We start from the raw sequence: 14,319 nt of genomic DNA on the forward strand, positions 1-14,319 counted from the left end.
AAACAAGTTGGAAAACTTAGGGATATTTTATATTTGTACTTATGTTTTAATAATATAGATATATTCCATAAATAATCCTAACTTATAGGTAGATAAATTTTAAAGTTAATTTGAGAACATTCTGGTACATAGCTTATTGTGAAAGTTAGATATTTTAGTAAAGTCTAGCATTTTACTTACCTTTTGTGTTTTCTCGATTCAAAGAACATCTTTTTGAGACCCTTTTTGTGTTTAATTCATTAAATACCCACTAAATATTTTAGATGTCAGAGAAACGAAATTAATTGACAAAATATTTTCTCTCCAAAAATCATGCATTTAAAACTTAATATTTATGGTGAGACTTGTCAACCAAAATTCTGGTGCAATCTATTCACGAGATATTCTCCTTTAGCTTTATCAACAAGATATTCCAAAAATAAAATTACCTTATAAGTATAAGATTTATTGAGAATTTATTAAAGAATATTTTAAATAAATCTAACTTGCGCAAGAAGACTAATATTTAATTCAAATCAGCTTATGATATTGTAGATTTAATAACTTTCTTTATTAAATTTAAATATTTATTATGAAAAATTAATATTTTCTGCTTTTCCTTCTAAACATGTATTATACTTTATAATTGCTTATTATTTATAGTTACAATAGCATACTAATGAGATGAACATTTTCTTTTGCAGGTCCTGATGTTGCAGTCATTAGGTGATATTTCCTCTGGTTCTTTGATTTTTCAGGAACTCCTTTGTCTAAAAGAAAAAGCCAAGAAGATCATGACAGTAGTCTTGAAGATCAACACTATGTCATTTAACAATTATATTATTTCTTATTTATTATTTAGTTCTCACAAATTACCTTGAATGAAAAATATGTCCATATTTATCACATTAATGATGATTGCAACATCACGTAACATATATTCATCATACTTAATTCAAAAGATTGATTGGTAATAATTAAAAATGATTTATGTTAACACATTAAATTCAAAAAATCTATATAGCAATAAAAAATGTAATGAATTGTACGAATATAATATTTGATACTAACTTATCGTGCAACCATATCAACACTGTTGTATATACATATATATATATCTTACATTTTCTTATGGTCTACATTTTAAGTTGCTTATTATTTTCAAAACTTAATCTAATGACGTTTTTTAGAAAAAATATAACTTCTTCTGTTATCCGGAAGGACGATGATGAAGAAAATATTGAAACTATTAAAGAAGCATGTTATTGGGCATCAGCAAAAAAAGATCTACGCAAGTTGTTTTGTGTCCTATTGCTAACACATAGTATCACAAATCCAGAAAACGTTTGCAATTGCTACTTGGGAAAAACTATCACAAGATATATTATGCAACCAAAGAAAAGGTACGGATAAACCAAGTTAGCTCATGTTTTTATCAAAATAAAATGTTAGTAGATCAAATTAATTTTTACATGTTCTTTCAGGCTTGTGTTTATCAGAAGATCAAATTAAGAGTTTATCTTTGGAGGAGATTGAATCAATCATGCGTTTGAACGGAAGCTCATTGACGTTGTTTAAGTTTTGAAACGTGTTATCAATAGTATATTCTTCTATTGGTTAAGCTGTGGCTTTTGTTAGATTTTCTATTAATTAAATTTTTTGTTTTACTTTTGTGGAATTCGCGATATTGTAATGATATAAATCAATAATAAAGATATTTTTCTCACTATTAATAGGTGAGAGAGAGAGAGAGGCAGAGAGAGGGAGAGGGAGGGAGAGAGGAGGGATGGCGGAGGGAGGAGGGAGGAGGGAGGAGGGAGGATGAGAGGGGAGAGAGGGAGAGAAGGGGGAGAGAGGGAGAGAGGGGAGAGAGAGGGGAGAGAGAGAGAGAGAGAGAGAGAGAGAGAGAGAGAGAGAGAGAGAGAGAGAGAGAGAGAGAGAGAGAGAGAGAGAGAGAGAGAGAGAGAGAGAGAGAGAGAGAGAGAGAGAGAGAGAGAGAGAGAGAGAGAGAGAGAGAGAGAGAGAGAGAGTAGTGTTTACGGTATATCCAAAAAAATATTGTATAAAAATATTGTATAATATCGAATTATTTTATATTGTACAATTGCTAACAAAATTTGACAATTTTTTGCAGGTTTCTATGGATTTTTTTAATTCATAATTGTTCTTCTTATTTTATATTACTTATGGATTATATTTAAAAATTTTATCACATTTTATTTTCAGGTTTCTATGGGATTGTGATATCTATGAGATTTTTATCACATTTTTTTAATACATCACTATTTCCTGTATATTTTTCTTACATTTGTTTTTTTTTATTAGTTAACTTTTATTAAAAACATACTAATAATGTTGATATCTTTTTTACTTTAGTTAACATTCATTTGTTTTATTCTTATATACTTTTGTGACTTTTTAAGTTTTTGTTTCAGTTTTATATTGAATTTAGTTCACATAGTTTATGTGTACATAATTTATGTTTTAAAACATAATTTTTCTTTTAAAAAATTAAGCGACAAAGAGCCTAATTAAACCGATCCAAAAAAAACAAACCGAACCGAATATAAACTAAACTGGACATAAAGCACACCGAACTAGACTAAATATGGTTTACTTCAGTTGAAAAAAATATTAAAATCGAACTAAACAAACCAACCGAACTGAAAAAGTAACAAATTCCACCCCTACTGCCTTGGAGATTTGCGCAAATCATGTCTCAGCATTGAAACTCTCACTTGTTCTACCTTCTCTTACATTTGAACTCAATCGATATTATACAATATTTTTATACCCGCACAGGGTGCGGGTCGGTCACCTAGTTCTCATTGTTCACTAAATCATTTTCCAATATATTAAGCAAAAAAATACATGTTAAATATTCAGTAAATATTAATTTGTTTTCCTAAATTAAATTTGATTTAAATACACTTTATTTACTTTTCCATTAAATCAATGTCAAAAATATATATTTTTATCAGCTTAAAAAATACTTTTTATTGGACAAAAAATTAATGGAAATTATAATATCAACTCTTTATTTAACAAATCTGAACGAGAAAGTATCACCAAATTTAAACCGAAACTGGATAAATATCCAAACGGATTTATATTATTCAAATTTATATGTTATATTATTTTTATTTTTAGATTTAGGAAAATTTAAAGTATATATAAATTTTGAAAATTTAAAATAATTTAAACGGGTTATCCAAACCTGTAAAGATCTGAATCAAACCGGGACCAAAATTTATAAACAACCGAATACAACTGGAATCTTTAAACTCAAAAAGGTCAAATCCGAATAGATTTTAATCAAATTCGAGTGAGTATCCAAATATCAACATTAGTCAATGTAAAACGTAAATACATCATTTAGTATAAAAAAAATTAAAATAGAAAATTAGTATCCGTGCGGGCGCACGGGTCAAGATCTAGTATATAATTAAAAAGCAAGCTTTGATTTCTATAACCATCTTAATAGAATTAACTCATTCAATATATTTTTCACGATGCTTTATGATATTCACTTTGATTTTGTAACTATCCGATAGCTGAGTTTTTCTGATGAGAATAATGAAAGTTTTTTTTTTTTAACTCGAAAAAAGTTGAGATACATGGTATCGATAAGAAACGAAAGACAAAGAATATAAACCAAACAAAATAAAACAAAGACGTAAACAGAACCTAAAACTCATGTATGTCCACAAGTCTATTCTTTCCACTTTTCCAGAAGAATTCGATATCAATGGAGCTGAGTTAAAGAACAAATGTCTTGAGCAGTCCCAACCCTGAAGGGAATATCACCAAGCCATACTAGAACCAGCAACATCAGAAACAATCGAGAGATCAAATCTACACCAACTCCAGCAGCTGCTATCCATGTGAAACTTGCATGACCAGAAACCACCACTAAAACTAAGATAAAAGGATAAAAGATCTTGAAACGCTACTTGGGAAAACGTCAAAGAAGACCACCAGTTTTACACGCGGACACTCGCAAGGCAGCCAAGTGACCTACAGAATAAATACTGCCCACCTCCTCGCAAGAGAAAAACTGAAGGTCAAGTTAACTGATTCGTCTAGAAACCATCTCCCAAAACCACAAAGGTCCAAGATAAGATCTAGTAGATACCTTCACAGCGAACATAAATCACAAAGACGAATCCAAAAAGCCAACTTAGGATGCGACGAAGTGACTGAAACAACAAGAACCAAACAAAAGCAGTATTCCCACGACTTCAAACTAATACTAATTCACCACACAAGAACATAAGTTCCGGTGATCGAGATGCTAGAAAAACCATCCTTTCCAGAGACACAAAGCCAGCGATAGAGATGTTAGAGGAACCATCTCTTCCCGGAGACAGAAAGCCGGCGGTAAAGAGCTTTGAGAGCCTTTTTCCCGGAGTCTTAACCGCTCCCGGTGGCGGTGAGAACCACCAACTACCGGAGCAAGAGAGAGAAAACCGACGGCTGCTCTTCTAACTAGGGTTTGAAATTTATCTGTTCTGTTCTGGATAATGAAAGTTGTTTATCTACAAAGAAAAAATCTAATCTATTAAAAATAAAATACAAATAAAAAATAACCTTAACATTTCCTTAATATTTACATTTGAATGCCACTAACCTTAATTCCCTTAAATGCTGCCGTTTCTAATATAACTTCACCAATTCTCCTAAATTTTAGCTAACTAATATTAATCCAAACTATAAACGTATGAAATGATGTCGTTTCAAATTATTGGGTAATAATTTTATATAATATTAATTGGAATCTTCCTTTAGCTTGATTTATGCTTTTTTCCAAATGGAAAACTTGTAAGGACTTGTATCTTAATAGCTTCTGGACGTGGCCATGATCTTCTAGTCTTCCTGAATTACTCCTTGATCTCACTAAAAGATAATATGGCCGTTGGTATTGAGCAAAGATCAGCATACACTCCTCTAAAGCATTTAGTGTAGATGCTGCCAAATAAGAAAGGTTGGTGCAAATGAGGATCCTCCTGATCTCCTGAGTGCTGGTGCAGCTGAGGACGTCTTGGATGTCTTCTGGATGGTTAATATGATCTCCTGGTTTACACAGATAAGTTTGATTTGGACCAAATCAAATTGGTTGGCAACTTTCCCAAATTAATGTCGGTTTGACCGGTTTTGGGAAATTGATTGTATCTTGGTATTTCCTGAACTAATTCGCCTGATTCTGAACTCTCTGGATAGATAATAAATATCTCTTGAAGCCCATGATTGATTCTGGAAAGGGCTGCTTCATGGTTAGGCTGAAATCATCTTCTAAAGTCTGGTGTTTGCAGATGGACTGGCTGGAGAACCTCCGGTTTGTAAAATTCATAACTTCTTCCTCCGTGAAGTTTTTCTTGTAATTCTAAGCCTCAGTGACTCCTTGATGAGTTGGCCTTCTAGGAAAATTGGATTCATGACAAAAGATCTTCTGGTTGTTGAGATATTCGCCTGGAACTGGACATATGTCGCTGGTATCTCTAAAGTGGCCTGTTTGAACGGTTTGGTGAGACTCTGGTCGAATCATGGATTTCGTGACCACAACAACCCGGGTGGGCGCCCGGGTCCAACTCTAACTCTTTAACATGATTATTTTTTGATGATGATCTAGATTATTTTAAAATAGTGGTTTATTTATATAGGCTTTAAATGGGCATATTTTCTCAAGCCCATATGGAAATGAAAAAGGAAAATGGCAAAAAGAATATTTAACACGGTCGGAAACTTTCAGTTCCGGAACCTAAACAAGTTCGGTCTCTCTCTCTCTCTCTAGCGAATTTGTCTCTGGTTCTCTCCAATTAACGCCGCACATCCTCTTCCTCTTCCTCCAACCCTCTGATTTCAATCTATTTATAAGATGGAATGAGCATAAATCGATTTTGTCAAATATCTATTATTTCAAGACAGGTACGAACCCATGAGGACACACTACTTGTTTGTTTGTGCCTTAACCAAAGTTAGGTTTCGTATTACATTGGAAACTTTTGAGATTTCGAAGTTTTGGAAAGTGGATTCATGAATTCGAAAGAACTATTCTTTATGTTGTTATTGTTTTGTTTTGCAGTGATTTTGGGAACTGAGGAGAGTAGCTAACGATGTATTCAAGGTTAATTAGAAGGAACCAGAGACTAAGTTGTTTTGTATTGAAGCAAGACAGATGCTTAGCTAAGCCACCGACTCGTGACTTCACCGGTTCGCCATCTTACAGATTTGCAAATACACTAACGAATCATTTCACAAGAAAGTGTTTCCCTATTGCCTCTGCAAACTCTTTGAGTCTCTCTCAATACAGCCAGTTGCGTCGTCGGTTTAGCTCTGAAGGCGATGGAAGGAATGCTACTGGTGGTGAGGAGAACCTGAGTAAAGAAAAGACTGGGAAAGAGAAGAGCGTTCTTGGAGGAGGAGTTAACCGTTTTGATTCTCACGCTCAGCTTGGAAAACAGGACCAGATAGATTGGCTCAACAACGAGAAGCTTGCGAGTGAGAGCAAAAAAGAATCACCTTTCCTTAATAAACGAGAGAGGTTGAAGAATGAGTTCTCGCGGAGGATTCAACCTTGGGAAACTATACAGCTCTCCTTTGAGTCCTTTCCTTACTACCTCCAGTAATAATAATCAAATCTGTTATTATCCTTTTTTTTTCTCTTCTCTTAGTCATTTTTATGCTAATATTATTATTTTTCCCTCCAGCGAGCATTCAAAAGATACTCTAGTAGAGTGTGTTAGCTCACATATGAAACAAAGGAACGTGGCGTCCACGTATGGTGCTCGTTTAGATTCTTCAAGTGGGAGAATATTGCTCCAGAGTGTTCCAGGTTCGAGCAGTGTTTGATGTCTTGTTTTTTTTGGTTATATCAAAGTATCGAACAATGATTTTGTTTATACAGGTACTGAGCTGTACCGTGAGAGGTTGGTAAGAGCACTTGCTCGAGATTCACAAGTTCCTCTGTTGATTCTTGACAGTAGCGTTCTTGCTCCTTACGTGAGTTGCCATAACATGAAACCATTTTTTTATTTTTTTGTTTCATGAATGTTATCTTGATATTTTTGATTTTGATCAGGACTTTGCTGATGACTACAGTGAAGAGTCTGAATCAGATGATGAAACTGTAGAATCAGATGATGAGACTGCAGAGTCAGAAGCTGAGGAAGATACCGATGCAAACAATGACGAGGCTAGCAGTAGCGAGGCGAAAGTAGATGGAAGTGACGATGAAGAAAGATATCTAGAGATTTCTAAAGAAGTCCTCAAGAAACTTGGAGCTGACATAGAGGATATTGAGAAGGTATATGATCTATTTATCATAAATCTACGATGATAATATTTTTGCCATTCCCTATGGACATTGTGAATCACCCTTACCTTCTCATATAATTTTCCAATTATATATAATATTTATTTATTTGGCAGAGAATGTCTGGACAATTGCTTGGCTCTTCTGAGGTGCCAAAACCTATAGCTGTTGACCATAGTGATAAAGCCAAGCGGCCTCTTAAGAAAGGTAGCTAACTCTCAGCACGTTCACCTTCCTCATTTGCATCAAAGAATGTTTGTTTATCACTGTCAAGGGTCTTTGATGTACCTTCATCGTAGAAGCTCTAGATGTTCTCTCATTGGCCTTTGACTTCATCCTCTTTCATTTCGGAACATTTTAACCTGTCCACATGTTTGTAGGAGATCAAGTTAGGTATGTTGGGTCGGCTAAGAAGGACGAAGCAAAGCGTAGGTAATATACTGATTCACCTCTGTGGGAATCTATTTCCCTTTGTACTTGAATATTTCAATTTTTTTCGTGGATATAGTTTTACTGGACGATGGTTCATTGGATACTTGTTATGGTGATAGTTATGGCAGAAAATAGATGTTTAGGTTTTGGATGATGTTGGAAACCGAAGTTTAATCTGTCTTCATTTTCATAAGATTTCTTTTGTAGAGTGATTTCTTTTAGGGCTTACGCCCCACCCTAGCATATTATTTCATGAAAATTTGTTTCTCTGGTGATCTGTAGACTTCTTTCAGCTAGAAGTGACGCCTGCTATCTTTATTTATTGTGTTAAATCATTGATTGTCTTTGTATGAAGTTGATTAGCTTCATAATTGCAGCATTTTGATATTTTTTCGTTGCTTCATAACGATCCTGTATTTTACAACTTTGAAATTCTTAACTCTCTCACCCCTAGGACTGGGCAATGATTGGGTCTGTTCTCCATTCGTGTTTTGTCAGTTAACCTACAGTGTAAATTGACTTTCCCAAGTTTATATACCGTTTGACAAAATTGGTGCATCTCTGTTTCTTGTATTGATACCCTTTCTCCCATGTCCATGTAATTTAATTTATATTTGATTGGATAAAAAAGGTTTTTCAGTTTAAGTTATTTGAACTGTTTAAGTCGTCTAAAATACAGATCGAGTTTTTATAATTGGTTATGTACTTCCATTTGAATTTTTTCTTTTTGTAGTCTATAAGTATGTAAGCCTTCGAGCAAGTTCATAAAGTTTTGTAAACCTGAATCTTATAACCAGTGGGCGGGTTGGAGTTGGTTGATGTCCGTATATGTTACCTATGCTACGAACATCTTCTAGTAACTAAAGCTAGTAATTATGATTGCATCCTTATCTTCTGCTGGCTTGTAAATGGATCACAGGGTCGTATTGGGGAAGATTTCTACATCTGATGGTCAAAAAAGTGCTTTTACCGTTATTCCTGGCAGGTGGGTTGGTAAGTCATCTAGTGTAAATAAAAAGATTAATGTCTAGTTTTTCCTTATCTGTTTCCTTCTCTATGTTGGAAACACCGTTGGGTGTCTAGAGAGTAAACTTGAGGCAGGATTTGTCTTCTTTTTCATATTTGAGTGTACTTCAAATCTTGAATTTCTTAAGTTTCTGACAGCTGATCAGAGATGTAGCACATGTCTAGTTGATAATTTCGTTACATCAATAGTCTGTCTTTTGCAGTTGATTCCGCTTATACAATGTCTGCTTTCTTCAGATTTTTATGCTTTTCTTTTATAGTTTTTGTCTGTTTTATATGCTTTGTCATTTTACCTGTCAAGTTGTTTAATCTTGTGAACAAGTTGACAACTGGTACTAGAAGTTTTGCGCTTGAGACTATGGCCTATCATCTTGTAGTGTCAGGCGCATAAATATCTTCCATGTTACATAGGTCTTGGCAATATTTAAGTCGATTTGCTACCTGCCTGGTCTGCTTAGTGTTGTTGAAAGTTATTTTCTTGTTAACAACCAAACATTATTTATGATTCTTCCAACTGAGCTGGATTTGCCTTCAGAATCATTGGGGTTTGGGTTTTGAATAATTCACATTAAGCATTGGAAGTGAGGCAAACTGTTGTTATGATGATTGTCTTTTGATGTGGCCGTTAGTTCCTTTTTGCATTATAGTTTCTCTAGAAATGATTCTTCTCAGATGCCATTCACAAGTCTCACAGTCACTCTGTCAATGAGTGAATTGATTTTTTTGGCAGTATGCTATCAGTGGTTTTTGTAATTTGACCTGCCTACAAAACGTGCATTCTATTCTCTGTGTACTCCTTTGCAACATATATTGAACTGGAAGAGCTCTAAGAAAATTTGGCATGTTTAAAGACGCAAAATATGTTTTATCTTTAACTAGAGTTTATATTTTTGCAGGCCGTTGTCCAGGGGACAACGTGGAGAGGTATACGAAGTGAGTGGGAACCGTGTAGCAGTAATATTTGATTCTGGCGACAATAAATCATCAGAGGGAAATGAGGAAAAGCCAGGAGAGCAGCCCCAAACGCCACCTATCCACTGGGTTGATGGTATAAATGCTTGATAATATTCCTATTGGCTGATATGTCATAATCCGTGTGAATCTAGGGAATCACTGTAAATGTTAAGTAATATATTTTTCTCTACGCAGCTAAAGAGCTCAAACACGACATGGATATGCAAGCAGTAGATGGCTACATTGCTATGGAGGCCTTAAATGAGGTACTTTTGGAAGTTTCAGTAACTTTGCTTGTTAGCTTTACTCATGTGCTAGTTTTTTTTTGAAACAATTCATGTGCTAGTTACTTGACGCTTTTAGCTATACATGTGTCATTGTTTAACTTCTAAATTTTCATGTACATGTATTAGAAGATGATCTTCCAACAGTATATGTGTAAGTCGTAAATTTCATGTGTTACAAGATGATCTCTCTCCAACAGTATCAAGTGCTCTGCTCAGAGATTTTTATTTTAGTTTGATTATGTATATAATTATATGTATACAACCAGATGCTATGTTTTGTTTTGCCAGTAGCCTTAATTTTCACTAGTGTGTTGTGATAACTCTGACCAAGTCTAGGACTATAATGTTGGACTGTCTTTGTATTTATTGATGTGGTGATAAGTATATCCCTATCATTGACTACAGTTAATCAATTGTTGTCATGTCTTTGTAGGTTTTGGCATCCAACCAACCACTTATAGTCTATTTCCCAGACTTCTCGCAGTGGTTGTCTAGAGCTGTGCCTAAAACAAGACGAAAGGAATTTGTAGACAAAGTTCAAGAAATGTTTGATAAATTATCTGGTCCGATTGTTATGATATGTGGGCAGAACAAGATAGAAACCGGCTCAAAAGAAAGAGAGAAATTTGTAAGCCTTTCAACATGTCTCTCACTCGTCATTGGTTATTGTTCGGTCTTTGTTCCTGATCATTGGTTAGTGGATGAACAAGCTATTTTCATTTTTTTGAAAACAGACGATGGTGCTCCCAAACTTTAGCCAGTTTGCGAAATTGGTAAGCTTAACATTAAAGTAGCAGTTTATTTTTCCTTACAGACATCCCTTGCAATGTTATTCTCTTCTTGATATGCCTTGCAGCCTCTTCCCTTGAAGCGTCTAACAGAGGGATTAACAGGAAATAAACGATCAGAGGAGAATGAAATATACAAGCTTTTCACTAATGTTATGCGCCTACATCCTCCAAAGGTATGCCTACTATCATATTAAAACTTTTCATCATAGTAACAAATAACTATCTAGTTCATGTGATGGGCTTCTATTTAGTTCTTAAGAAAATAACAGTGTATTTCATTGCTTATTTTAAAATTTCTGTGTAGGAAGAAGATGCCCTTGGACTGTTCAAGAAACAACTTGGAGAAGATAGGAGAATTGTGATATCTCGGAGCAATATAAATGAGTTACTTAAGGTACCTAGAATTATTTCTAAATTTAATTGAGAAAAACGTGTAATGAATTCACTAATCATTGTATCTCAATGTTTTAATTCCCAGGTACTTGAAGAGCATGAGTTATTATGCACAGACTTATTCCAAGTGAACACTGATGGCGTAGTATTGACAAAGCAAAGTGAGTAATTCAGGTTGAACCACTTGGTTTGTTTTGCATATTTAAGTTGCCGAGTCTTAACACTTGTAATTTTTTTTTTTGTTTTTGCAGAAGCAGAGAAAGTTATTGGCTGGGCCAGAAATAACTATCTAGCCTCTTGTCCAGAACCATTAGTTAAAGGAGGCCGCTTGTCTCTACCTCGAGAAAGGTATACATGATTGTGGCTTTACATTGTGAATCTGTAACTATTTATTATGTTATCTTACTGTCTTTGTTTCCTTTTTCCAGCCTTGAGATTTCAATTGCGAGGTTAAGAAAAGTAGAAGATAACTCCCTACAGCCCTCACAAAATTTGAAGGTTAGTTTCCCTGCCCTTGGATTCTTGCAAATAGATCTTGAAAATTAAGTGTTAAGAGAGAGTTTCTTGCAGGATATCGCAAAGGATGAGTATGAAAGAAACTTTGTCTCGGCTGTGGTTGCTCCTGGAGAAATAGGCGTCAAGTTTGAAGACATTGGTGCTCTTGAAAACGTGAAAAAGGCATTAAATGAGTTGGTTATTCTTCCCATGAGGAGGCCAGAGCTTTTCTCCCGTGGCAATCTCTTGCGGGTACTACATTACATTCTCTTTTGTACATATAACATTGTTTTTCTTTCCATATGCGAGTTACTTCTGTTCTGATGACATGAGCTTTTTGGTGCAGCCCTGTAAAGGAATATTGCTTTTTGGTCCTCCTGGAACGGGTAAGACCCTCCTTGCCAAGGCTCTTGCAACAGAAGCTGGAGCAAACTTCATTAGCATAACTGGCTCAACTCTTACATCAAAGGTACCTGGACAGTGTTTTGTGTCTCCTTGTTGTCTGTGTGTTTTATATATATGTGTCAGTTAGTTATGAAGAAGATTTAACTGACTTGAAGATTATGCTTAGACCCTAGGGCCTCTACTAATACACTTCTCATATGAAAAAAGTAGTATGTGCCTCTGTGGGACACACTGTGATAATTTTTTAATGAGATCTGACTCTTCCTCTTTATGTGTTGCTTGTTTGGCGCAGTGGTTCGGAGATGCAGAGAAGCTCACTAAAGCTTTATTTTCCTATGCCACCAAGCTAGCACCTGTTATTATTTTTGTCGATGAGGTGAGTATTTTGTGTCTAAATTCCGTTTTCTACGTCCACTCTTCACAGGGTTTGAATATTTTTATGATGATTAAATGCGACTGATGGGGAATTTTCTGTTTGTTTGATAGATTGACAGCCTGTTAGGTGCTCGTGGTGGCTCTTCCGAGCACGAAGCTACCAGAAGAATGAGAAATGAGTTCATGGCAGCTTGGGACGGGCTTAGGTCGAAAGATAGCCATAGAATCCTCATTCTCGGTGCCACCAACCGTCCGTTTGATCTTGATGATGCTGTCATTCGCCGTCTACCAAGAAGGTAAAAACACCTGATTAGAGTGTTCATTTGCCTCTGTGAAGTTTGGTTGTTTGTTATTGAAAAGATTGTTTCTTTACCTGTGAACTCTTCTAGGATATATGTGGACTTGCCAGATGCGGAGAACCGGTTAAAGATACTGAAAATATTTCTCACTCCGGAAAATCTTGAGCTGGGTTTCCAATTCGAGAAACTTGCAAAGGAAACTGAAGGTTACTCTGGTAGTGATTTAAAGGTTGGTATTCGTTTCCCTACCTCAGCTTGTGGTGGTGCTTCTTTTCTTCATCTTAATTCCTTTTTCTCTTTGTGGGTTTTATATTGTAGAATCTGTGCATTGCTGCTGCTTACAGACCTGTTCAAGAACTATTACAGGAAGAACAAAAGGTATACATAATTATAAATTGTACAAGGACATAAGATGCTTCCACAGCTTTTTTTCTTTTGTTGCTTGATGATTTGCCTTTGTTTGTCTCTTCAGGGTGAAGGAACAGATGCGTCCCCTTGTCTACGGCCGCTGAGTTTGGATGACTTCATTCAGTCTAAAGCTAAGGTTTGTTTTTTAGTTGCATCAGTTTGTATCTTGAGTTAGCGTTTTGTTTGGGTTTAGCTTTTGCAAAGATGTGATTGTGATCATATGTATGGATGATGTGTGGCTGTGTAGGTGAGCCCGTCAGTGGCGTACGACGCGACGACGATGAATGAGCTGAGAAAATGGAACGAGCAATATGGTGAAGGAGGAAGCAGGACTAAGTCTCCTTTTGGCTTCTGAAGAAAACTTTCAGCTTTGTTAGTTTGATTTTTTAAAAGTTTTACACAACTAGTGACTTTCTTTCCTTGACTTTTCTTTGTTAGATCATATTGTAGTAGTAACTCAGTGTTGTATCTTTCTTCAAGTATTCCATGTTTTCATCTTTATGCCCATATAGAATAATCAGTCTTCTAATTAGAAGATTTAGTCTTACATTAAAGGATAAACATTTGTCTGCTTTGATTTCTTTTAACTCTTTAAAAAAACATTATTTCATTAACCAATAATAAACTAGTCTTGTTTTGAAATAAGGTGGATTAGACGTTCCTGTTCCAAATACAGCAGATGGAGTTCTAATAGCTTTAATGAAATGAAAACATGACAGATAAATCTTACTGGTTTTCATCTTCAGTTGTTTTTATCAATTTTTTTTCTTTAATTAGCTTTAGTTAAGCTATCGTCCAACAAGCTTGAAATGCAAATACAAATCAGATAAAAAAATGGGATTACATCCAATATCACTACTGTAGAAACACATGCCTAGAAAAAAGTTTCAAGTCCCAAAACGAAACTTCCTTGCAAAAGAAGAAAGAAACAACAATAACTCCAAACAAGTCCAAACGGGCCCAAAGAAGAGCAAATGGATCCACTAATTAAAAGAACGAAACCTCAAAAAGAAGACGAGTCAGTCGGATCCACAACACAGTCAAAACAGAGAGGAACGTAGTAGCTACAGTAATGTAGCTTGTATACATTCATGTACATATCCGTAGCTAAAGAAAGTACGCTACACGACAACTTCGATGAAGAGACCAACTCCAAATAACAA

The 14,319-nt window shown here is 35.2% G+C and overlaps 1 protein-coding gene across 2 annotated transcripts; it reads left to right on the plus strand.

Moving 5' to 3' along the window:
* The first annotated feature begins 5,725 nt into the window (after window positions 1–5,725).
* Window positions 5,726–13,727, plus strand: LOC108818667 (uncharacterized). 2 transcript variants are annotated; one of them, XM_056992646.1, is made up of 25 exons: window positions 5,726–5,904; window positions 6,062–6,601; window positions 6,687–6,811; window positions 6,884–6,978; window positions 7,058–7,282; window positions 7,408–7,498; window positions 7,672–7,723; window positions 8,643–8,708; window positions 9,646–9,797; window positions 9,899–9,969; window positions 10,424–10,618; window positions 10,725–10,763; window positions 10,847–10,954; window positions 11,086–11,175; window positions 11,260–11,335; window positions 11,426–11,522; window positions 11,603–11,672; window positions 11,745–11,921; window positions 12,016–12,138; window positions 12,367–12,450; window positions 12,561–12,745; window positions 12,839–12,977; window positions 13,067–13,126; window positions 13,221–13,292; window positions 13,404–13,727. In XM_056992646.1, the coding sequence occupies exons 2-25, from the start codon at window positions 6,093–6,095 to the stop codon at window positions 13,509–13,511; spliced, it is 3,009 nt and encodes a 1,002-aa protein (XP_056848626.1). In that variant the 5' UTR covers window positions 5,726–5,904; window positions 6,062–6,092; the 3' UTR covers window positions 13,512–13,727. The 2 variants fall into 2 exon arrangements, with proteins under 2 accessions (XP_056848626.1, XP_056848627.1); XM_056992647.1 differs by lacking the exon at window positions 8,643–8,708.
* The last annotated feature ends 592 nt before the right edge of the window (window positions 13,728–14,319 follow it).

Source organism: Raphanus sativus, chromosome 8 (assembly GCF_000801105.2).
Source record: "Raphanus sativus cultivar WK10039 chromosome 8, ASM80110v3, whole genome shotgun sequence".
Classification (NCBI taxonomy): domain Eukaryota; kingdom Viridiplantae; phylum Streptophyta; class Magnoliopsida; order Brassicales; family Brassicaceae; genus Raphanus; species Raphanus sativus.